Source organism: Mandrillus leucophaeus, unplaced genomic scaffold (genome assembly GCF_000951045.1).
Source record: "Mandrillus leucophaeus isolate KB7577 unplaced genomic scaffold, Mleu.le_1.0 Scaffold61, whole genome shotgun sequence".
NCBI classification, from domain to species: Eukaryota; Metazoa; Chordata; class Mammalia; order Primates; family Cercopithecidae; genus Mandrillus; species Mandrillus leucophaeus.
The window spans coordinates 2597315-2623738 of NW_012106586.1; the positions used below are offsets into that span (position 1 = coordinate 2597315).

General features: G+C 42.7%; 1 protein-coding gene across 1 annotated transcript in view; it reads left to right on the forward strand.

The window, feature by feature from the left end:
* The window catches only part of ATP8A2 (ATPase, aminophospholipid transporter, class I, type 8A, member 2), a 537919-nt gene that overhangs the window by 256651 nt on the left and 254844 nt on the right, over positions 1 to 26424 (forward strand). The window contains 2 exon segments of the mRNA XM_011999987.1: positions 8298 to 8481; positions 14063 to 14173. Of these exon segments, the coding sequence (XP_011855377.1) occupies positions 8298 to 8481; positions 14063 to 14173 (295 nt within the window).

The window sequence follows — 26424 nt, forward strand, 5'->3', positions numbered from 1 at the left end:
ATGATTTGCATCACGCAACATCCCCTTGTAAACGTTTGGCAAGCTGGTGTCTGTTAAGCCCTCAAAGTGCTTTTGTCAGGTGTTATGCAGGGGCCAGAGACGGGCTTATAATAGTCAAAGCATTATCATCTAAAGAGGCCAAGAAAAAAACTAAGCTCAGGTGTTAGCTTTTTCCAGGAGAGCTCTTTGTGAGGACAAAGATTGTTGTCAGCCATGTGTCATTAAAAGCTGTCACAAGGCTGGGCACCGTGGCTCACGCCTATAAACTCAGCACTTTGGGAGGCTGAGGCGGGCTGATCACCTGAGGTCAGGAGTTCAAGACTAGGCTGGCCAACATGGCGAAATCCCATCTCTACTAAAAATACAAAAGAAAAAAATCAGCTGGGTGTGGGTGTGGTGGTGCACGCCTGTAGTCCCAGCTACTTGGGAGGCTGAGGCAAGAGAATTGCTTGAACCTGGGAGGTGGAGGTTGCAGTGAGCTGAGATCGTGCCCATTGCACTACAGCCTGGGCGATGGAGTGAGACTCTGTCTCAAAATAAAAAAAGAGCTTTCCCAGAAGGCCTAGAATGTTTTTAAGGGTATTTGGAGAAAATAGAATCAAGACCCACTAGCATGTTGGTCAGGAAGTTTGCAAACGATATCTTTTCTCTTGAATCACAGGACACGTGGGGTGTTTTTATCTGCTTTCCATGAATGATGCATTTAGATTTCTCAGAGGTGGCCAGTCATTTATCTATTCCTTTCATCCTCTCCATCTGCGAGTAGGCTTTCAGAACTGCACACTAATAGCATGTTCCTAGGTCTGTTGTTTATATGGAAGTTAAGATAGTTTTGTTTAAATAGAACTGTATTTTTTTTTCTATTATACTTAATTATGGGTGGAGATGTAACTAGTCTTGAAATCATGATTTTGGTAGTTAGTCACCATTTATTGAATGTCTGCTGTACAAATCTTAAATTACACATTTGCAGAAGGGTGAGGAAAGGGAGGGATAGTAAAGAAATAAAAGATGTCATCTCTGTCCTTGTGAAGGTTAGAGAGAAAAACATACTCCCCCAGGATGGATATAACCAATTGCATTGAATAGTTTGTGGAAAGAAATATACAGATTAAATAATTTTTTTAAAAAAGCCAATTCTTAAAACTTTTATGTCACCTGTCTGCTGTTTCATAATGCAGCTGATGGTGTTAGGGAAAGAATGGTAACTCAAGTCACATGGCATTTTGTAGGAAATCCCCTCTTATGTTCAGATGTAGTTTTGAAACGTGTAAGGATTCCGAGAAATGCTTCCATGGGAGGGGCTCCATAACACCTTCATCTTTGGAGGAAATACTGGCGTAAGATTTCCAGAATTTTTTGCTGCAAAAGCAACCAAAGCTAGAAACGCTCATCCCTGAAAGTCTGCACACGTGGCTCATTTAACAGTGAGGTGCATGTAGTCACTCTGAAACCCCTTTGCTGATGGATTGTTCTTTCCGCTGTCAGTACTCACCTTGCCTTTCAAAATATGTCCCACCTTAGACCCAACCCTTGTGAGGCTGCCTCTTGGTCAAACACTGCATTCTTTGGAATAAAAACTAAACTGCTCTCACCTTTCCTTAGTTGATGCGTCTCTCTAAGGCACACTCTCTTGCAGCTTCCTTAGTTACAGCTCCCCGCCATGTGTAAGTTTTTATAGTGAGGGAGCTTTTATAGTGAGGGAGCACTTACATCTCCCTTAGAACTATTGAGTGACTGAGTTGCAATTTTCTTTCTTTGTGCCTCTAAATAAGCTAACCCACAGGTACCTATTGGGCTTGCCTGAATGTACCCCCATTCCTGCAACTATCCTTTCCCACTGCTGCCCTCCCAACCCCAAATTCTACATCTGCCACTGTGCTCCAGCGGCCATTCCAAGCTGCCCAAATTGTCTACTTTTAGAATTTAGGGCTACAATGAAGCACACCAAAATCTGGGGCATGAGATTAAGCTTTGAGGGAACCGCACAGTTCGGGTGAGAGCACAGATGTTCCAGAAGGGAATGACTGTCCAGAAGACCGGGACACCCTGGGTCGCATCCTGCACAAATGTACTAAATGCATCTGAAGAAAGAACACAGTGGTCAGAAGGGATGTGGTCAGCCATGGAGGCATTTAACAAATAGGATGGGTTAATTAATTTAACTGGTTTTAGACTCAAATATCAAGTGTTTGTATATCTATCTACTTAAGCTATGAGATTTTTAAAGGTACTGAAGTTTTTGACTGCTATGAAAAAGAAGACGTTATATTTTATTTAAATAACTATTTTAATAAGAAAATCCTTTTCATAGGATAGTATTTTCAACAGGAAAATGAACACTTTTCCAAATGAAATCTTCTGATACATTGGAGCACTTTATAGTTAAATATCATGTATTTTAGGCTTTGTATTGATAAGTTGGTTTCTGTGTCATTACAAAAAACAACTTATGAAGTATTGTATGTTGTATTTCAGTTAGTTTCTGCCCCTACCACCTTCTTATTTGAGACACTGAGATTAAAAGAATATTTTTAATGAAATACCAAACAAAATGTATACTTTCTGGGTTTCTGTTTAAAAGTGAAGAAGAAAAATCTACATATGCAAAACTTTAAGAAAGGGGATAAGATTCAGTGTTTCTTGTAATTGTTAACTGTCAGTATGGTAATGTTGTATGTATCTTATGCTATGGAAATTCAGGCTTAGCTAGAAAGCATTTGTACTAGAAAGAACTTGTGGTATTGTCTGGGCCAGTGCTGGTGACTGGAGTGTGGTCCAGAGACAAGCAGCAGCGGCAGCAGTCAGGAGCTTGTTAGAAATGCACATTCACAGGCCCAGCCCAGACTTTCTGATCAGAGGCTGTACCTTGACAATCCCTCTGGGTGATTCTAATGCTCACTTAAAACTGGAAACTCATTGATCTAGGACAGTGATTTTCAAACTTCCTTTTAGTCATAAGGACTGCTATATGTAATAAAGATGTTTTCAAATCCAGATAGTGACAGAATTTTGTGAGTCTGGTTAATTAATAAGTGTTTTGGGTCTCTTGGGGGGTCCTGGGTAGAGTTCCTTGTAACCTCTCTGGCTCAAGTGAGCTCAGTGTACGAATCTGCAATCGAGATCCAGCCCCCTTTTAACAACTGGGCAGGTAAGATCAGAGGAGGTAAAGAATCTGCCTAGTTTATCAGGGAACCCCACCCCCAGTATTTCAAAGTAGGTTCTTTCTACTTTCCATAAGTGTCAGCTGGTCTGAGAAATAAAGAGAAAGAGTAGAAAGAGAGGAATTTTACAGCTGGGCCTCTAGGGGTGACATCACATATCAATAATAGGACCATGATAGGACCATGATGCCCACCTGAGCTGCAAAACCAGCAAGTTTTTATTAAGGATTTCAAAAGGGGGAGAGGGTGTACGAACAGGGAGTGGTCACAAAGATCACATGCTGCAAAGGGCAAAAAGGAGAACAAAGATCACAAGGCAAAGGGCAAAAGCAGAATTACTGATAAGGGCCTATGTTCAGCGGTGCACGTATTGTCTTGATAAACATCTTAAACAACAGAAAACAGGGTTCAAGAGCAGAGAACTGGTCTGACTTCAAATTTACCAGGGCAGGGTTTTTCCCCACCCTAGTAAGCCTGAGGGCGCTGCAGGAGACCAGGGTGTATCTCAGTCCTTATGTCAACCGCATAGGACAGATACTCCCAGAGTGGCCGTTTATAGACCTCCCCCCAGGAATGCAATTCTTTTCCTAGGGACTTAATAGTAATATTCCTTGCTAGGAAAAGAATTTAGTGATATCTCTCCTACTTACACGTCCATTATAGGCTCTCTGCCAGAAGAAAAATAAGGGTTTTTTTTCCTGACCCTGCAGGCAGTCAGACATTATGGTTGTCTTCCCATGTTCCGTTGCTGTTACTCTGTTCTTTTTCAAGGTGCACTGATTTCATATTGTTCAAACACACATGTTTTACAATCCGTTTGTACAGTTAACACAATCATCACAGTGATCCTGAGGTGATGTACATCCTCAGTTTATGAAGATAACAGGATTAAGAGATTAAGATAAAGACAGGCATAAGAAATTATGAAAGTATTATTTGGAAAGTGATAAATGTCCATATTAAAATGAAATCTTCACAATTTATGTTCCTCTGTCATGGCTCCAGCCAGTCCCTCTGTTCAGGGTCCCTGACTTCCTGCAACATTAAGTTTGCTCAGATGATATTGCAAGATCAGAAGTAGCAACTCTGAGAGCAGGATTTATGTATATCAGATAAATTAATGTATGATCATTAGTTCTATAAAAGCAGTTACCCAAGGTTTCACTTAAGTGTTATATTTGAAATAACTTTAGAGAGCTAGTTTTTAAATGTCAGGGACATGTATCCCATAAAATGAGATACTCCAGGAACTGATTTTTGTAAGTGTCAAAAGAAAAACTTATTTTTCATTTTAGAATCTATTATATTATCCAAAAAAGCAGATAGAATACTCCAGTCAACTGAATGCTTTTGGTTTATATTTCTATTCATAATATACCAAAATAGGATTAAAGAAGTGCCCCCAAGCACCTAGGTTGGCTCAGCTGTGGTCTGGAGTTTTTATTTTATAGGTTGAATTATTATATGTTGGGCATACTTATTAAGTGTGGCATGTGATTCCAGGTCACAAGTTAAGATTAAGAAAGAGCCGGCTTGTGCTTCCTGGCAACTTGGTATACTAAAATACTGCATATGGCTAAAGCGGGGTGGTGCCTCTTCAGTTCTGTAGAAATTAGCTGTTGGACATCTGTTTTGAACCCCTAGTGTGTGCTAGAATTATGTTTTCTCAAGGCATTACAGCTGAGGGCGTAATAAATCCTTGATGAGAATTTCATGCTCCTAAAACACTGCCGTATGGCTTGCTTTATATACCCCGGTCGGGTTTTCCCCTAATTTTTGCTTTTTGGGAAAGGCAGCTGTTGGATGTTCATAGATTGTACTTTAAGCCATTGGAATCCTGACTTGACTTACTTGAGATCCAAATCCCAGAGTGGCAAGCCCAGTGAGTCTATTTGACTTGCTCCTCATTTCCCATTGGTTGGCCTATCGCTAACCTCCCTCATAGAAAACCAACAACTTTAACCTCAAAGAAAACCCCGAGTCTGTTTAGGTCCTTTCCGGTTCCACTTCCGAGATTTTCCGACCCCTGAAGTGTGAAGTGACCAAGCCTTCCGCCCATGGGCTTCCTTTCTCTCCCGACCACCTCGAATTTGCTTAAGAAGAAGCCAGCTTTCTTGATCACTTGAGTGACATATAGACTCAAGGAGGAGTCGCAGCCTCAGGCCTCCTGATTCCTGTTTAAGTTCCTGTTTTACGCTCTTTTGTGATACTTTCATGGATGCACAAGAGGAGTTGTAGATTAAGTGATGGCCTCCTTAGTGAGGTTCCACCTCAGTGAGTGAATGATTTTAATTAAAGAGTGATTAATGTAATCATAGGACTCTAGACTCTGGATGCACTATGTCCTCAGTGTCTCAGAAATTCCTTTGCACAGCCCTTAGACCAAAAGGAAAACTTAAGTTTCTAATTATTAAGTAGGTAAAGTCAAATAATTTAAGAAGTATTTATGACCCTACAACTTAGCAGACATTTGAATCAATAATGTCATTGAAAGACATACATTGAAAGAAATAATCCTTATTTCCTCCGTTGTTAAATAATCATTACTGTTGACAATGGCATGTGGTTATGTGACTGTTGAGCGCTGCACAACTTCCCAAACTTTAGGCTAAGCATAGCTGCTGCCTTGCTCATTTTCTATTCCACATTGATTTTCACAAGGCATTTGCTTTTTATCATCACCACCATGAGAGCTCAGCTTCACAAAGACATACCATGAAAAGGGATGCAGTGTGATTTACTGTTGAAACTGTGAGCTACTTCCAGCTAGTATTTTTCACTGTTACCTGAGAGACATTGCTGTATTTCCCTCAAAAATTAAAAAAATTTCTGCTGCAGCATCCCCAGAGCACCTGCATACCCAGTTGGGAACCACAAGTCTGATGGCATGCAGTTCTCAGAAGTGTCCAGTCTTGTTTTGTTTTTCCAACAGTTAAGATGTTTCACATAATCCTATGCTAGGTGGAGTAGGAGATGCAATTGTTTTATACTTGCTAGTCAACACAGTGGTTTAACATTAATACATCACTACCATTCCATGAGGTGGCTGGTTCTTATTTTCCCAATCCCACTCATGGAAAGCAGGGGCTCATGGACCTCCTTTCCCTGCTTAAATGGTTAATGTGTGGTGCGCAGGAAAAGGTCATACTCAGGCCTTTAACCGTGGCTCCCAGGTTGTTTTCTCCAACCATATTTGATCTGTGGTTCTGTGGAGTTCAAAAACAAAATGGGAAGTCACTTTTGTGTAGCCAATTACAGCTGTGGACTGCCTCTGCCAAAAAGATCAGCCCTTGGCTTTAAGTAGCAGTTGCACAGACTAGGAGGGAACACATACAGCTTAATATCCCTTCATGTTAAAATTGCTTATGTGGAGTTGACTAGAGGCTTCATTGATAATCAGTGGTAAAGCTCAAGTAACTTTCTTTTAGGTCACATTAAAGTGAATCTGGCATCTGCTACCAGGGAGATGGTGATTCTGTTCTATCCTGCTCTCAGTTGCCTAAAAGATTATACGTGGAGGCTTTTTTTTAAGTTCTGAAGCATGCCTATTAAATAATGGTTGAAGAACCTGAGAATATGTAGCAAGCAGCAACAGAGCTTTGGGAGGAAGGATGTGAATAGCTATTTTTATATTTCAGCCTCCCAAATATTTGTAAGAGAAGTTAGACTTTTCCTGTTTAGCCCCAAATGACAGAGTTAGTACTCTTAAGTATGCTTAGTAACAACAAAAAAGTAAAAATAATTTGCAGTGGTCGCACCTACTCCAGGAGGCATCGAACTGCTGCCATTGCAAACCTTTGTGAAAATGCTAAAAGGGACATCAGGTTGTGTAACCCGGCTCCTAAAGTCCTTTCATCATGTTTTTCTAACTTTCTAACTCTTATCTTAGTCACTGAGCAAAGGCTTTTTACACGGTTTTACATTCAGTTTGCTGTCTCGCCAAATGCATTTCTTTCTCAAGTTGGTAGAATGAGATGTCAGGTAGCACTTCAGTTTTCTGTTTGGAACAGGTATCTTTGTGGGTAGGGACCATCTAGGAGCAGTTGAAGTTCTTACTGGGCAAATCTTTGAGTGTCCATTCTAGCTGATGCATGAAGTCCAATGTGGGCGTGGCCAGTAGACCTCTGGGACATCCAGAAAAATCTTTTACTTTGTGTTTATTCTGTGTGTGTGGCAGTGGGGGGCTGCGGGGCTGTTTAAGTGATCCAAGAGCTTACCTGTAAATTCCCCAAATCAAGCATCAGCTTACCAATTCAGAATGTACAGTCACTCAGTCCTGAGATGCTAGTCTTTGGTTCATGTTGCTGTGTTTTCTGGTCTGCACTCTGAAGAAGCACTTCACTATCATGAATACCCCTCTGCTTTAGACCCCACAGATTTATACTGGCTCCTCTTCCCAGACAACCTGAGGACCTGGGAAAGCTTGGCCGCCATCTTGGATTCCTTGTGGAAAGAACCGCTCCTAGGCAGGGGCTGATCTTCTCGCCCCCTTGAGGGCTGTGCTTGCAGGGCTCAGCGAGGGGAGACTTCCGCTCCCTGACTCCCATCCTAAATCCTCTGCCTTGGCTGCCCTTCAAACACAGCTTCCTTTTCTGGGGTGGATGTAGAGAAGTCTTTTTTTCTTTCCTCTTACCCCAGCCCTCTTTCTGCACGTTCTCATGCCCTGCCAATTTCCTTTCCCTTCTGTAAAAGCAGATTTTACAGAAAATTCCCTTGCCAGCCCTCGGTTGTATATGATGTACCATAAAGCAAAAGGAGGTCTGTGCTGGCTTTCTGATTTATTGGAAAGATATTTCCGAAGACCCCTGTAACTAGCCTGACTGCCTTTATCATTCAGCAGGGCACACGTACCCCTGAGGAGTTTCTGCAGATGCCTCCCACTGAGCAGAGTGATTACAAATAGGCTGTGTTTTAAGTTAGTTTTCTGTTGTGTGTTTCATCTGAGAAGTTGGCAAATACTTGAAAGCCACAAGCTCCTGTTTTCTGAAAGCTTCTTTGCACATGAGCATAAAATGTATGTATTGAATTTGGAGATCATCCAGTAACTGTCCTTTTAATGCAGCGGAATGTAGATTACAGCTGTTTCCTCTGGAAAGATGTACATACTTCTGATTTCCCTCTCTTTTCTCACAGAGTGTCTCCTCTGCAGAAGTCTGAGATAGTGGATGTGGTGAAGAAGCGGGTGAAGGCCATCACCCTCGCCATCGGAGACGGCGCCAACGATGTCGGGATGATCCAGACAGCCCACGTGGGTGTGGGAATCAGTGGGAATGAAGGCATGCAGGCCACCAACAACTCGGATTACGCCATCGCACAGGTCAGCAGTTTGGGCGTCCAGCCGCCCCATCCTGTTGAGAGATGGTAGCTGGGCGTGAGGACCTGGCGTTTAAGCTTCAGTGCAGCCCCAAACCTCTGCTGCTCCTCTTGAGGTTGCTGTCTAGATGAAAACCCGGGGATATTCGGATTTCTCTGTGGTTGTGATCTTGTGCAGTTTGGAGGCCCTGTCCTGCTGGTGGGTTTTCTTTGGCCAGCTGTGGGGTTGGCCAAGCTGCTCTGTGATCCAGGCAAGGTGCTGCTCCTATCAGACAGGTCCCTGATCTTGCCAATAATAACCTCTCACCCTCAGCTTCTGCATCTGCTGCATTGCTTTTCCTGCTGCGTCACCTGCTGAAGCACAGCTGTGCTCATGACAGCCTTTCTCTGTAATCCCGCTCTGGTCTCACCCCTGCCAAAGGTGCTGGGGCACCCCCTGGTTAGGTGCTTAAGATCAGGGGCGAGCAGTGATTTACAGCTGTCGTCTTCCCTGTAGTTGTGACAGGGGTGCTGCCCAGGACCACGCCCGTGAGGTGAATTGCCACGAGCATGAGCTGGGTTTGGGCCGTAATGACCCGTGGTCAGTAGCAAACAGCCTCCTGAAGTTAGGCCAAGTCCAGTCCATTCCTCTCTGCTCTGAGCCTCGCATGCCAGGGCTCCTGATGTGCTGTACTGCACTGCTGGCCTGAGGATGAAAGAAAGCTCCACTCCGCAGTGATAGCCCAAAGGTGAGGGAAGATAGCCGATTTCCTGACCTGTAGGGTGCATATCTGAGACCACCTTTGCAAAATGATGACGGAGACCGTGGAAGAGATCGAACTTAACCGACTCCATCTTGCTTCTAACCTCCAAGCTGTCCTTGTTCATTCCTGGGCGTAAGCTGAACTAACTTTGAGAGAAACTTAGTTTATCGTTTAAACAAAGATGGTAACAGCCCTTTCCCAAAGCAGACCTTCCCCTTGCCTGGGGACTAGACTGACATTAACCACAAGATTTGAAATGATGGCTTAGGAGTCGTGCAGTTGGAGGCTACAAGATTCTGACCCTCTTAAACTGCTCCTAAGATCAGGGCTTGAGACATTTTGCAGACCCTGCACTTGATGGATCAGCTGGCACCACCCAGATCCGTAAACTGGCTCATCTAATCTTGTAGCTCCCACCACCCAGGAACTGACTGAGCACAGGAAGACAGCTTTGGACTCCTGATGATTTCTTCCCTGACCAATCAGCGTTCCTGGTTCACTGGCTACCCCCATCCAAGTTTTCCTTAAAAGCTCCCTGAATGCTCAGGGAGACTGATTAGAGTAACAATAAAGCTCCAGTCTGCCTCACATTCAGCTCTGCATGAATTATTCTTCATTGCAATTCCTCTGTCTTGATGAATCGACTGTGTCTAGGCAACGGGCAAGGTGAACCCGTTGGGTGGTTACATATCTAGATCGTTGGGCCTGCTGGATCATCCAGAAAACCTGGACATCACAGTGAACCTAGGGCATGTCCCTCTGTCTCCAGATTGCGACACATCGTGAGTAGATGCTTGCTCATCGGCTGGGTAGCAGGAATCCCCTTGTGTTTCTGCGGTGTTGAGGTGTTTGAAGAATGTGTTCACCTCAGTCACACGAACACAAGGAAAAATGGCTATCCACCCCTTCCAGCTGAAATCAGGGGCTGCATATAAAATGTGAACGAGCTTCCTATAGCCCCAGGGCTTCAGACCAATCCTCTGCAGCTCTGGGGCTCCACCTCCCCAAAGTGGGGGCTGTGTGTTAGAACACCTCTTAGGTTTCTTCTCAGCTTGCAGTTCTGCAGATGCAGGGAGGAATTACAAAATCCTCCTGGCTCTGAAAAGTGCATGCAATCAATCTTCTTCCTTTGCCGATTTCAAATAAATCCTCAAGATAATTTCTGAAGTAGGTAAGAGAAGGAATCCTGACTTTATAGGTGGGAAAACTGGGGTTCCTTCATATCAGGTGACTTACTTCAGGTCCAAGCAAGCGAGCGTCTTGGGGTCAGAAAGCAACGGACCTGAGTGTGAACTTGGGGGCCGGCCCCACACACACCTGCCTGTTTACTTTCCTGAGTCAAATGCTTTGAGGCCTGTGGGACTCGCACTTCCTGTAGTCTGTCAGCAACCATAGATGTTATACACCCCAGCATTATTAAATACTTGAGTTATAACATCATATGGCTGGAAGGGATCTTAAGAGGTTTCCTAGGAGTTCCAGGCAAATATTTGTCTGTCTTTTTCTTTAAAATGTCTAGGGAAGGGAGATCCCATGACCTGCTTTATTGAAACTGCATACGAATAGGATGTGTTATCCAGAGCAATTGCTCTCTTCAAATTAAAAGTGTGAAAGAAGGGTGGAGCAGGGAATGAGGCTCTAAAACGCCACTGGGGGTTTTCCTGCCCCTCCAGCATCATAGTCACCTCTGCCAAAGGAACTGACGCAGCCCGCATGTGTCTGTGCACCCTCATTTCTCCTGTCCATGGTCCTATTGCCGATTAGGCAGGGGTGCTGTTACTTCAGGGCAGGTTCCTGCTAACCTCACACCCTTTCCACCAACCACCATGCTGCCTCTACCTTAATCACCAAGCCAGAAAAGCCACAGCTTGATGAATTTCTTTGCCACTCTTGAAATGGTAAACATCTCTGGCTGTTTATCACCTTGGGCTTTATCTGTTCATTTTAATGTGGATGCATTTTTTTTATTACGCTTTGGAGGAAGTACCCTGTAGGGTTATTATACTCAGAAGGAAAACAATTTTAGCTCAAAGGCTTACCTTGGGAAAGTTGTGAAGCAGGCCAAGCTCTGGTTCTATTTCTTCCCTGCCTGCCTCATGCTTTTATGCACATGGGCCGCCTGAGACTGAGCGCCGTCCTTTTCCAGCTGCCTCGTCCTGGGCAGCCTTGCTGCCGTCCCTGCGTCATGGTGCTCCCCTAACCCTCGGCTTTCCCTTCTCCTCGGGAGAATCGTTCCTGCCCCCTGCCCTCCTAATGTTTTCGGAACGACCCCATGAAGACAGCATTTTGATTTAGAATATATCTTTTTTTTCCCCCTGAAAACAAATCACTGTAGCGCTCAAGTCGAGGCATTCCGGACGACTCAAGCAGATGGTTTCTGTGCCCACTGAAGTTTAACATCAGGGGGTCCCGGTCAAATACAAACTTCCTTTTTATTTGTTTAGCCGGTTATTTTATGATTTCCCATTCCCCTATGGAATCCTTAATGAGCCTTTATAGGGAGTTTTATTTTTCCATGTGCACCTACTTCTGCCACTTTGAAGCGGTGATTTAGATTCCGAGTGCGTGGTGAGCCCTGCGCCTTCCTCACTCCTGGAAGGACACACGGAGCTGCGACCCGCCTAGGATGGAGTCCTCCTTTCTTTAGTGCTAATGGGGATTATTATGCAGTGTCCTCCTGAAAATATTTTGTTTAAGTATTGTATTGTCAGTCTGGTCATTTCTTTTCTATCGAGAGTGACATTTAATTTATTTATTTGTTTTCTTTTCTGTTTTTTTTTTCCCCCCCAAGAATTTCACTCTTGTTGCCCAGGCTGGAGTGCAGTGGCGGGATCTCGGCTAACTGCAGTGTCCGCCTCCTGGGTTCAAGTGCTTCTCTTGCCTCAGCCTCCCGAGTAGCTGGGATTACAGGCACCCACCACCACGCCTGACTACTTTTTGGATTTTTAGTAGAAACGGGGTTTCTGTTGGCCAGACTGGTCTTGAACTCCTGGCCTCAGGTGATCCGCCCACCTTGGCCTCCCAAAGTGCTGGGATTACAGGTGTGAACCGCTGCGCCCAGCCGAGAGTTACATTTAATTTCAAAAGTCATCTAAAATTAATAAGAAGTGTATGACTGCAAAAGAATTTCTAATGTTCTGGGGCATTCTCAATATAGCCTGCTTGTCTCTCCTAGTAGTGTAATAGGGTTCAGGCTTGTGGACTTACTGACACTCTGACTTAGAACAGGAGGCATTAAGGTTTTCCTGCAAGGGAACCAAGAAGGAACTCAAATCCAGGGTAAGGCATATCAAATGTGTAGAAGCATGATGTAAACAGGATTGCCCCTAACGGCACATTTATGCCAGAGCAGGACACCATGCACCAGACCAGAGAAACTCGTTTGCCTCCCTCCAGCGCAAGGTTTACACTTTTTGGGACCTTTTTGAAACGGCACACAGAAGGCAAAGCCAGGCTAAGGGGTGGCTGAGGAGATACGATCCAAGTGGTGTCCAGAGACCCCCTCCCCCAGTGAGGATTCCTGGGTGTTACTGGAATATCTATGGCTCCAACTCAAACCACAGGAGCCATCACATCACTCCCAGCTTGGGACCCACCAGCCGCCCCTGACTGCATAGCACTCTGGCCAGAGGTGCTCTGTACTGGGTGGAGGCAAAAAGAGAGAAGACAAAATGGGTCAAGAAGTGGAGGCAAAGTGTGTGTGTGTCTTAGTATATCTGTGTGTACATGTGTATTTGTGTGAGTATCTGTGTGTGTGTGTCTGTGTGTATGTGTGTCTCTGTATCTCTGTCCTGTGTGCCTCTATCTCTGTGTCTAGGTATGTGTGTCTGCCTGTATGTGTCTGTTTATCTGTGCCTGTATGTGTCTCTGTGTATCTTTGTGTGTATATCCGTGTGTATCTATATGTGTGTGTAACTTTTTAACCTATGCAGTTGTTAGTGGAAGTAGTGTGTGTGCACCTGTGTGTACCTTTCCTTTAAACAAGACTCTATTGTGTGAGTGTCCCTGTCCCTTGTTCTTTTTGTCACTGAAAAATCTGTGATTGCTTAGACTTTCACTGTACTTTTCTTTCAGTTTAGTAGTTCAACTTTGTTTAATAATTAATCCCTATTGAAACACTATTCACAATAGCAAAGACATGGAACCAACCCAAATGCGCATCCATGCTGGACTGGATAAAGAAAATGCAGTACACATACACCACGGAATACTATGCAGCCATAAAAAGGAACGAGATCACGTCCTTTGCAGAGACTTGGATGGAGCTGGAAACCATTATCCTCAGCAAACTAACATAGGAACAGAAAACCAAACACCACGTGTCCTCACTTATAAGTGGGAGCTGAACGATGAGAACACATGGACACAGGGAGGGGAACAACGTGCACTGGGGCCTGTTGGGGAGGCAGGGGGAGGGAGAGCATCAGAATAAATAGCTAATGCATCCGGACCTTAAAACCTAGGTGATGGATTGATAACTGCAGCAAACCAACATGGCACATGTTTACCTGTGTAATAAACCTGCACATCCTGCACATGTATTCTGGAACTTAAAATTAAATTACCAAAAAGCATTTGTTTAAATAGAATTTCATAACAATAACAATTAGAAGTCCAGCAGTATGTTTCGGGAAAATGATAATTATGTAGATTTAAGAGAGGATTTTAGTTGTTCTCACTGGGCCTGAAAGCTCTGTCTTCAGAGAATGGTTTTCTGAGATTCCTGCAGAATCTTGCTTCCTCTACCTACATCATCTGACTTCTGTTCGTAAGGACATTCTGTTTGTGACTTTTATTCCTCAATGATGGGCTCTTCTGAACTTTGTAATTTTCCTTTTTCAGTTTTCCTACTTAGAGAAGCTTCTGTTGGTTCATGGAGCCTGGAGCTACAACCGGGTGACCAAGTGCATCTTGTACTGCTTCTATAAGAACGTGGTCCTGTATATTATTGAGGTAAGAAGGAGTATTTTTTTTTTTCCTTGAAGGGAAAGATCTTTTCAGAGGATATCTTGAGGTATTTAAAGTCATTTCAAGAGAGGGTTTTGTTCTTGTAAAATTAAAAGATGCTGCTGTGACTCTCTATAGCCTGGGTCACATGTGAGCTCCCGTGAAGCTGGGCTCACCATCCTGGTCTAGATCCTCATGCTGGATGACCAAAGCGGGCATCTGAAGCCTTTTTGCCCTACTCAGACGTGCCTTCCTCCCTAGCTCTCCTCCTGTGCTCCTCTTTGCCATGCCTATTCCTCTGTGTCCTTGGCTGGGGTAGAATCTTGCTGACACTCACACCCCTTCCAGAGGGATCAGATCCTAGCACCAGAGGCCTACACCTCGCCAGGTGAACTCTGAGGTGTTGCTGGAATGAACGGGGGAGCCTGATTTCTGCCTTATTTCTCACAGACTCTGCAAGTTTTCTAGCATCCATTCACTGCTCCTGGGATACTTGGACACTGGCTCTTATGTGGGAAGGGTGTGGGAGTGAGGGGACGATGGGGCGTAAACCGGCGAGGTCATTGACAGTATTGCAGTGAGTTCACATTCTGTTGTCAGACAATTATCCAAGATGCTGATTCCGTTACCAGTAAAACAAACGTGCTTGCTAGAGGAGTGGGCCCAGGAAGAAGTGGAAAAGTCACTTTATGTTTGCTATTCGTGGGATTACAGCCCTGCTATAAAGGGGTGGCTTTTGAGGCCATCATGACTAATCGATTTCCAAATATGTTTGTCTATGGAGGAAGGCAATGTTAATTGTTTATGGTGTTTTGATGCTTCATTCTACTATGGGTTATTTTATGTCTGATTTCTTGACTCTTAGTAAAAATAATAACCAAGGAAGAAATCCACTTTTTCTGATGTAAGCTCTGACAATACTCAGTTCAAATAACTAGTAATAACAAGCGCCTTGCTAAGGTAGCTGTAACTAACAACTTCTTTACTAGGTTTTCTAATCTTTCCTACTCAGTCATTCAGGTCAAACATGTAAGTTCTTGTCACACATCTGGTAACTAAACTACTAAGGAGTGATTTCCCCAAATTGCGCAGGTTGTTCACAGCCCAAGACAACCCGGCCAAAAGAGTAAATGAAGCAGAAACATAACCTGTGCTGCCTCATTCTTCAGTTGCCCAGAGTCCAACTGGAAACAGCAATGCATTTTTCTAAGTTGCACAAGGGCCAGCCTATTCGCCATGATGTGTGCATTTGCAGAGAGGATGCCTCTTCTAGTTCACACAAAAGCCCCTTGTGGGCTGAGGAGCAGACTTGATTCTTTTTTTTTTTTTTTTTTTGTGAGACGGAGTCTTGCTCTGTTGCCCAGGCTGGAGTGCAGTGGCACGATCTTGGCTCACTCCAAGCTCTGCCTCCCGGGTTCATGCCATTCTCCTGCCTCAGCCTCCCAAGTAGCTGGGACTACAGGTGTCCGCCACCACGCCCAACTAATTTTTTGTATTTTTAGTAGAGATAGGGTTTCACTGTGTTACCCAGGATGGTCTTAATCTCCTGACCTCGTGATTCACCCACCTCGGCCTCCTTAAGTGCTAGGTTTACAGGCCTGAGCCGCCGAGCAGCCTTGATTCTTAAAGAATGTTCCAAGCAATCAAAAGGGATCTGGTTAAAGTCCTGAAACTAACCCGTTCTTCCTAATTTGAATCTTTTGTGGGAGGTGTCCTGTCTGCTTAAGTGTTATTTCCCTAGGAGGAAAATATACAGTAGAGGCTTGAGAGATTTGGTGATATAATTGACATTTTATTCGGTGTAATGAGGTTAAAATCAATAATTTAAAAAATTATTCATAATTTGCCTGCTGGTCTTGTGCTGTAATATTCAATACTCAGTTCACTCTGGGTAAGAACTTGTAGATGTTGGTGTGAGAGCTTTAGTGGTTTCTCTTTATTTTTACAATTCCCTTTTGGTACTTAAAATTCCCCTTTGGTACTTTGTTCCCCTCCTGCTCCCACATGTTTTTGCATCTGTGGTAGGAGTCACTCCTCAACGTCACTTAGGGTCATGGACAATAGTGCAAAGAGGTATCGTAGGGTCATGGACCATCGTGTAAAGGGGTATTGGAATCCCCGTTTCTTCGTGCTATCCCAGGCTTCCCAGCATTTTGTGCTCCCGTAATTGCTGGCTTTCACGGTTTCTTAATAATCTGGTTTTCTTCACAATCAGCACATTACAGATAGTCTGGACTTCTTATCAAGACATTCTGCATGGAGCTCCCAACCCTTTCACTTTTCAGATCGTCCCCTAGGCCCCCTTCTTAGTCATTTACACCTACTATCTTGATGGTGGTTTTTTTTTTTTTTCCCCCTTTTTTTGACTTCAAGTGGGCTGAGTCTGAGAAAAGTGCAATTTTAGTCTGCCTGAAAAATCCTATTTGGAAGGAGGCCCTGAAAGTGCCACATGCATGCCTCAAATTAATATTTCAGTTGTAGCTGAGCAGCAGTTGTTAAATGGTCTTTTGTAAACAGCCTTTTAAACATTCTTTATCAAGTTAAAGAAAATGTAAAAGTCTCCACCACTCCATGCCTAGTTTTCTGTTTAGTATTTCTCAGGGATATTAATTTGAAAACTGAGAAAGAAAAGTCCTTGACCGAGCCCATGTGGTTGGAGCATTGACTCAGGCAAAGCCTACCTACCACTGCCAAATTACTTCCTTGGCATCAACATGCACTTCAACTATAGTTTTAAAAATAGGAAAGTACTACTTACTTGCATGCCATTTTAGTGTGTTGGGAACTGTAAGATCAAAGATGATTGTAAGTTGATTTGCTTATTTGCAAAGAATACTTTTTTGTTCTAAAGGCAACCCTTATAATTAATTACTTAAGTGAGAATAAATTAAACACATTACTTGTTTATCTTAAATGGTTTTCTTGTAACTCAAGGAGCGATTCTTTACAATAGCCAATATGTTGTCATCTCAAATGCCCTATAAGATACATAACTACTAATCACTTAAAAATGTAGTCTAAAGGCAATTTGACAAATTAAAAAAAGAAACCTACGCATGTGTGCATGCACACACACATTTTATGGCCTTAGCCATTATTATGAGGATCATTATATATAGGACTTGAATTCCCAATAAAGATTGTAGGGAAGAACTGTAAGCCTGTGATGTAATGCAGTCTACTCAGTTGGCACACTAACCTATAAAAGTGGATTTTTCTGTATAAGGAACACATGGATATATTCACGTTGCTATATGGAACACAAACTGAAAGTTCCCTCCACTCTCACCCCCAAGCCTCCTTCCATATTATCTGTCCTGACCTTTCTCTCTGTAGGTATGGAGATATTTATGTATACAAACAAATCAAGGATTTTAGATAAATGTCATCATGCTGTGCAGAGCCTCCTGCAACTCATTTCACCTGACAACGTATTCTGGAGAGCATTCCCAGTTACTATGTATAGACCCAGGGCATGCCATTTCACAGAGGGATTTCCTGCAATCTATTCAGCCATTCCCTGCACTGATAAACATTCCGCTTCTCTCCAGCTTCAAACCCCAAAAGCCTTGTGGAATAACAGCTTTCTCACTAGCTCATAAATATTCCACCCAAATGAAATTGATCAAGTTAGACCGTTTTTACCACAGTGCCTTGAACATAACACATGCTTATGTATTTTTACTTATACAACAAGTTACTTGTTGCTAACAAATCTTATTTAATGCTTCTTGAGTGTGCCACATAAAATTCAAGCCAAAATAACTATTGGTTCGAGTGATTTAAAAAATAGGAACAAAATTATGCCATACATGGTTTCGTGTTAGCCCTATTTGTAGGTAAAACTGAAAATACTACAATCTGTACGTCCATCCCCCTGCGACTGCCTTCATTTAGTACTGTTTTCCTGGTGGATTACAAAAATCGCTAGTTTCACTTCCTTGACCATCTCTGCTGCAGTTAGGATACGATTTCTGAAACATACATCTGATCAATTCCAGTGTCTGGCACAACGTCTGGAATGGAGGTGCTCGAAAATGCTGGCAATGAAAGAGTGATGAATGCTGCTGCGCCCTGCAGCCCCTTCCCAGGCTCCCTGTGCCTTCTCATGAAATGCCCATCTCAGTCGCGTCACCTTCCCCTCTGTTGTCTGGGTTCCAACTGTCACCAGCCTTCTCTGCCACTGTATCCTCCTCACTTTGTTTGTAATCAGTGTTACTGAAGTATGATTGATGTACAGCAAGATACACACTTTTTAAGTGTTCCTTTCTATGAATTAAAACTGGGTTTTTATCATTAGAAACAGACTGGGGATTTTGTCTGTCTCCCATAGACGGTGACAAGAATGTCTCAGAGAGCTCTGAAGACAGATGGCAGTGATGGTTGCACCAGGCTGGGCACTAGAACTGCAGTGCAAGTGTCCACATGGGACCATACACTTAAAAATGGCCAAGGCGGCAGACTTTGTTATCTATATTTTACAACCATTTTAAGATGCTAAAAAAAAAAAAGAAAAATGTCACAGACACTTGGCTGCTTTCATCGCCTTGAGAGAGACAAAAATGTATAAGGACAGACTGTATGCTTTGGCGAGCTTATTGAAGATTTGGAAAACAAATTTTACACATAGTTTTGTTCTACATTAAACTAATTAAATGCTACGTTTCATGGTCGTGGCCAGATGGACCATATTTCTCAGAAGGTAAAATCCTGTCGTTGTCTAGAATGCTCAGAGCTTCAGAGCCTTGCAGGGCAGCCAACTGGGAGTGGGATTGGGGTGGGCAGGGCAGGAGGGCGGAATGTAATTCCCTGTGTCTGCACTGGGGGTGGGAATGGGATGAAATTAGCAAAAGCAAGGAGATAGAGCTGGGTAAGGATATGTGAGTGACCAGGGAAGGGCATCTGAATGGCTCATTTGGAGTTGTATTGCCATTAGAAGCTGGGATTCCTTTTTTTCCTTCTCTTTTTGCAATAATCAAATTACATAGTAAATGTGATTTAGGAAAATTTGTCTATCAACATGTAGGGCAGATGGCAAGCAGAGAACTTACGTGTAATTTTGTAGTTTTAAGCCTGGGGCATAAATCATGCCATTATGTAACTATCTCTCCACGTAATTTATAAACAGAAAGCAAAGACAGATTTTTAAAACTCTTTGATTTTGACAATGGGAGGAATTTGCCTTAAATGTAAAGATTAGAGGTAAAGAGGTTAGGAAAGGTCCTATAAATTTTTGAAGTCCTGATTGACCTCTGTGTGGTATCTCTTAAGGAGAGGGGTTGCGTAAATTCTTTAGCACTCCTACACTATTTAACAAACTATGAGTTAGTTATTTGGAGTTTTCTTAATAGAGTACAGTTTCAAAGCACAGCAGCATCAGCATTTTAAGCACGTATTAGGTGGCATATGCATTTGTTTGTGGACTTTCTGAACGCTTGGGAAAAGGTTATTTGGAATAGATAAAATTTTTAGTGACCATAAAATTCAAATAGAAAAATAATAGGGGCATTACTTGAACTTAACCTATATTTCAAAAAAAATTATCATAGGGATCTCTTGTAAACTTTGGTATAACATAAGGAAAATATGCCAAATTATTTTTGAAATAGAGATGAGTCTGAAAGCATAATGGTGATTAGTTGGTGGTTCCTAATACAAAGAATAACCATAACATATGTATATTGATGTGAAAAAGTGGTTATTATGAAAAATACAGCTTGGAGTCTACTTATTTTTGGCAACACATATAAGAAATTTTAGTGTTTTCTTGGGGGTGATTAAACTGATACGGGATAAAGGCCAGGAAATGAGATGCATATTTAGCATGAAGGTCTGGAAATACTATCACTGAAATAGACATAGAGATTCTAAGACCACAGCAATTTGGGGACCAAATGAAACTGAACCGCAGAATTTAGTTGATAGCCATTTAAACATTTGTCAATATCTGACAAGCCTAAAACAAGCAAACAAACTTTTATTATACTGCAGCAGAGGTTCCCAACCTTTCTGGCACCAGACACTGGTTTCAGGGAAGACAATTTTTTCCACAGAGGGGATGTCTTTGGGATGATTCAAGCACAATACATTTATCGTTAGATCCTCATAAGGAGTGTGCAGACTAGGTCCCTTGCATGCGCAGTTTACAATAGGGCTCATGCTCCTATGAGAATCTAATGCTGCCACTGATCTGACAGGAGGTAGAGCTTAGGCAGTAATGTCCGCTAGCCCTCTGCTCACCTCCTGCTGTATGGCCGGGTTCCCAGCAGCCACCGACCAGCACCAGTCCAGTCTGTGGCCCAGAGGTTGGGGACCCCAGCACTACAGGATATGAGAAAAGCCTTTACTGGCATTTTGTTTTCCGTGTCTTCGAATTTAAAAAGTGAAATGAATTATGGTTCATTATAAATTGCCATTCTAATCTAAAAAGTTTTCGGTAGATGAATACTTTGATTTTTTAAAAATTGTTTTGCAAACATATATTTCCTTTTGCTGTTTTACAGCTTTTTTTTTTTCTGTTGGACCTGTGAGAGATTTTGTTTTATCATCAATTTTTTATTATTGTTTGAAAATAATCATTATTTTGCAAACTTTTTTTTGTTTGTTTTTTGAGACGGAGTCTCACTCTGTCGCCCAAGCTGGAGTGCAGGAGCGCAGCGCTGGTTCACTGCAACCTCCGCCTTCCGGGTTCAAGCGATTCTCCTACCTCAGCCACTTGAGTAACTGGGATTACAGGAGTGCACCACCACACTCAGCTAATATTTTTGTGTTTTTGGTAGAGACAAGGTTTCACTGTGTTGGCCAGGCTGGTCTCAAACTCCTGGCCTCAAACGATCCACCTGCCTCGGCCTCCTGAAGTGCTGGGATTACAGGCGTGATCCCTTTGCCCGACCTTCCAACATTGTTAGAAAAAAATCATATCTAAGTTGCGCCTTCTTTCCATTATTATGTGATTAGCTTCTTGTTTGGGGAGCCTTAATTAAATATGTTAATGCAGGGAGATGCTATGCACTTGGTCAACCCTATTACAGTTTGGTATCTATGTCCTGTTAGTAACCCATGCTTCATTATAAATGATGAAAGAAGTCACTGGCTTTGGGCTGGATTTCATTTTAAATGTTAGAATCAACAGAGAGTAGATGTTTTAAACCACGATCAGAATTTCGTCCGGTAACTTTTCCCCTCTTGGATATAATGCATGACTTTACCTGTACCTCAAAACAATGTGTTTCATTCGGGGGACACAAGAAATTTCATTACATGGTAAAAGATAAAATCCTAATAGCCAAGTTTTCCTCATCTGTCCTGTACGTCTGACTTGGCAGAGGTAGCTTTATGTTTCCTGTTACAGCTTTTATTTGAGGGAACAGATTGGCAGCTATGAGTGCGGTGTTAAACTGTTAATAAGTAAAAGGCAAATTGAAAAAATACCATTGACATATGGACCTTTCTGTAAAGGCTGTGGCGTCATCAAGTGTGGAACCATCCTTTTTCTATTAAAAGCTTTAGTAAGTATTGAGCACCTACTCTAAGGCCGGCAGAATGCTGAGACTAGGGTACTGGAACATGCCCCACAGAGTTCCCCATCTAATATGGGTTGGGGAAGAGGTGAGTACAGTCATCCCTTGGTATCCACAGGGTACTGGTTCCAGGACACACCCTCCCCACCTTCAGATGCCAAAATTTGTGGATGCTCAAGTCCTTTATATTAAATAGCATAGTACTTGCACATAATCCATGCACATCCTCTTGTGTACTTTACATCATCTATAAATTACTTAAATATCTAATGCATTGTAAATGCTATGTGAATAGTTGTTACACTGTATCAGTTTTGTTTTGTTTTGTTTTGTTTTGTTTTGTTTTGTTTGAGACAGAGTTTCTCTCTTGTCGCCCAGGCTGGAGTGCAACGGCACAATCTTGACCTGCTGCAACCTCTGCCTCCTGGGTTCAAGTAATTCTCTTGCCTCGGCCTCCCGAGTAGCTAGGATTACAGGCACGTGCCACCACACCTGGCTAATTTTTTGTATTCTTAGGAGAGACAGGGTTTCACCATGTTGGCCAGGCTGGTCTCGAACTCACCTCAGGTGATCCACCTGCCTTGGCCTCCCAGAGGGCTGGAATTACAGGTATGAGCCATCTTGCCTGGCCCAGTTTTTAAATATATACTATTTTTGTTGCTGTATTGATATTTTTACTGTTTTTCTTTCCTGAATTTTTTTTTTCCCTGTGGTTGGTCGAATCTGTGGAGACAGAGAGCCCAGCTGTACAGCGTCAGTGCTCTGATGGCTGTGTGCACAGAGACCTCTGCATGCACAGGCCTGGTGCCAACCCCATCCCAAGAGCATCTGGGCTTACAGTTTGTGATTACCTGGGTGGTCCCTATCTTGTGCTGATTATTGTTGAGTCATAACTGCAATTGGAATATGTTGGTGGGAAAAGTACTTAGAGAAATTTCCCATTGGACAATTGAAAAATGGGAATTCACTAGAAATGTAAACATTCTGAATTCTGCTTTCCTTGCCTCATGCATCCTCATTCTCCAAGTCAAGCACTCTTGGGTCATGGGGACAAGAGGAACAACTCAGTCCCTCCTCTTGGAATCAAATAGAGAATGTGGATAAGAATTCCCACAATTTTAATATGGCATGGTGGGGCTGGCTTCGAGGAAGACAGCTTGCAATGAAAACTGTTAGAAGTGGTGCTTTACAGGCTTGGTGGTGGGGTAGGGCCTCAGGATCCCAGGATGAAATGAGTTAAGACCTGAAGGATGAGTAGCAGCTAATCAGGTGAAGGGGCAGGAGGAGAGGGTCAGGGAATGTGCCAAAGAGAGCCCAGCACCTGCCTTTCCCATCCATGTTCTCTGTCTGTTCCAGCTCTGTGATAAATGTCAGCAATTAGCCCAGCCCTTAGTACCCAACAGAGAAGAAATGCATTATGCTGCGGTTTTCTATTTCAGTCAGAAGAAGGCTGGAGAACTAGTTAAACACGTGCCTAGGAATGTTCTCTGAAAGGCCAGCTGGTTGCTGCTGGTTGATAAAGCTGGGAGTTTATTAGCAAAAGGTGGAGAGGGGGTGAGAGGGCAGGGAGGAGGTAGGTATTAAGCCAGAGAAATACTGGCAGTCTGGAGGGATTCCCTACAAGATACACCATCACTATGAACTTTATAAAAATAGACTCTTACTGCCCTTTCCATGTGACAATCTATGCTTTTTTTAATGATGGTTTTGCAGCTGCCTTACCTAAAAGGATCGTTATGAAGATCCAGCACTAAAAAAATGTTTTTAGGCGTTGATGGTTTAAAAATGGAGTCTTTGAAACGCTATAAAATGTTTAAATCTCCTTGGAATAAAAAAATGCAAGTCCAGAAACAGAGCCCATGCGAAGAACTTCCAGGACCCACGTGAGCTTCGAGAGGTCAGCCCTGTGCTGCAGCTGTGCTTCATAGCCCGGTGGCCTCGCTCCCACCCTACCTGTTACTGTGGCAGATGTGGTGGGAATCCAGCCCACTTCACCTCACAAATGCCAACTTGCTTCCCTTCCTTAAAGGCCTCTTGCATTCAGAGACAGCACCCACGTAGTTTAGTACTGATTGCTTGCAAGGGGTGAATGTTACTTTTATTTTTCCAAATTGGTTGTGACTTCCCTAAGGGTAAATAGTCCTGCCTACATTTCAGTAGAGGCACACATGTAAGAATCTGTTGGACATTTTGGTTTTGGGATTTTGTTTGGTTTTTTAAAAGATAAGAGAAGATTACATAAGTAGCATATTCTTATCTAACTTAAATCTTTCCTGGTAAAATTTTCATGCAGAGAACTAAACCCTTCAAGTACTAGAAGATACATTTCTTTTTCTTTGTTTTTTTTCTTTCTTTTCTTTTTTTTTTTTTTTTTTTTTTTTGAGAAGGAGTCTCACTCTGTCACCCAGGCTGGAGTGCAACGGCATGATCTCAGCTCACTGAAACCTCTGCGTCCCGGGTTCAAGCGATTCTTCTGCCTCAGCCTCCTGAATGGCTGGAATTACAGGTGCACGCCAGCACACCCAGCTAATTTTTGTTTTTTAGTAGAGACGGGGTTTCACCATGTTGGTCAGGCTGGTCTCAAACTCCTAACTTCATGATCTGCCCTCCTCGGCCTCCCAAAATGCTGGGATTACAGGCGTGAGCCACACCTGGCCTACGTTTCTATTATATTGTGTTTAACTCTATTTTTTGAGAAAATAAAGAATAATTTTGGCTGGGTGCAGTGGCTCATACCAGCACTTTGGGAGACTGAGGTGGGCAGATCTTGAGGTCAGGAATTCAAGACCAGCCTGGCCAACATGGAGAAACCCTGTCTATACTAAAAATACAAAAAATTAACCGAACATGGGGACACACACCTATAATCTCCAGCTACTTGGGAGGTGAGGCAGGAGAATCGCTTGAACCCATGAGGCAGAGGCTGCAATGAGCTGAGAGTGAGACTCTGTCTCAAAAAAAAAAAAAATAATAATAACAACAACAACAACAATAATTTTAATTGAATGATTTAAACACATTTCTACCTTAATAGAACTTCTATTTTGGCTGAAACTCTCAAAGAGATTTTCATTCTTATGTAGTTGACTTTACCAATTAGGTTTTTCCCTGCTAAGTTTTCTTGCCATTTTGGTTTGTGTTGGTCTCATTTTTTTCTTTCTGTTCTTTCTTTTGCTAGTAGGGACTTAGTTGTCCAAAACTTTTGAAATCAGATTTCATTTAAGTGTACGACTTCTGTAACAATGTCTGAGCACAGAGCCACTGATCATGCCTGTCTATTCATTTTTCTCTCTATATACCCAAATAGCACCATTCTAACTAGATTTCAGTAATAACTGATTTAGGGTGGTAGAAAGCCCAAGATCAAGAATGGAGACTTCGTGTGTAGGCTGTAGAAAAGGAGAAACAAAGGGATTTTCCCACACTGACTGTAAAAAGTTCGGAGAAACAGGGATTTTCACAGCAGTGCTTGCTATTCCAACATCTGCCCTATTCAATTTTGAGTTAATATTTGAAACTGTCCTCGTTGCCTACATAAGTGACCAAGTGACCATCAATACAGAGAGTTTTTCACGTACCTGTTTTAATGGCTCTGGAGAATGCCTGATTCTCTGAGTTATTCCCTAGAGGTTTTCAGAGTCAATTCCAAGAGTACTACACAGACTTTATGTTATAAAGCTGGATCATCCCAAATGTTTTATGAAAACCTACCCAGCCATTTCTACATGACACGGTAGCAAGCACAGAGATGAAAATTTTATTTATCTAGATTAGGCAGAATTCTCCTGCGCGCTATGTGTAATGCCATGGGTTGTCTGTATTTTATATTTATATTGTGTGAGTGTGTGTATGTGTATTATACACACATGTATGTAGAAGTACATATGTACGCACATACATGTATATGATTGGACACAAATACATACATACAAATACTATATGTACTACCAGGCTTTCTCAGAGACTTAGTGTTCTTTTTATCTTTACTGGAGAAAATGTTGTTGGTAATAGCAAAGACCTTTGGTGTTAGCCATTAATGAGGCAATGCTGTGAAAAATCCTCTGCTATCTAATATGTCACCATGAAGCCCACCGGTATGAGCTTACGTTGGAATGCAGGATTTTTCTGATGTCATGAGTGTACTCAAGTGACCACAGTTTGAATCTTTTTACTTTTAAAAACAATTCCACACCCCAGTTCTTTAGCTAAGATTGTCATCTGAAGACCTGTGCCCTGTTCATCCTGTTGCATGTGGCCAGAAGGCCCTGAAGAACAATTTAAGCCATTTTGAGGAGCACGGACGTGGGGGAGAAGGAGGTAATCATCATCGATACGTCATCCCTACCTCTTTCAAACGTTTGTATCTATTTTGTACTTGGTTGGTTTGTTTTTGAGATGGGGAGAAGACAGAGGGAGGACAGAGGCTCTCAAGGAGTCTGTGAGTTTAGCGCTGGCCTGATAGCCACGAGCAGCATGTTTTCCATCTTGAAGAAAGGAGAGGTGGGAATTCAGAATGGTGCAGCTGCCTTGGTAAAGCCTTACGGTGGCTTTATTTCTACTTGCCAAATACTGGAAACAACCTATATGTTCCTTGACTGAGAAGTGGATAACTGTGCCGTATATCCATGCAGTGGAATATTACTCAGCAACAAAAAGGCGCAATGCACAGGATACAGGGCTTTGCTGTGCAAATGCATTGTGCTAAATGAAAGAACCCAGACTCAAAAAAATGACACC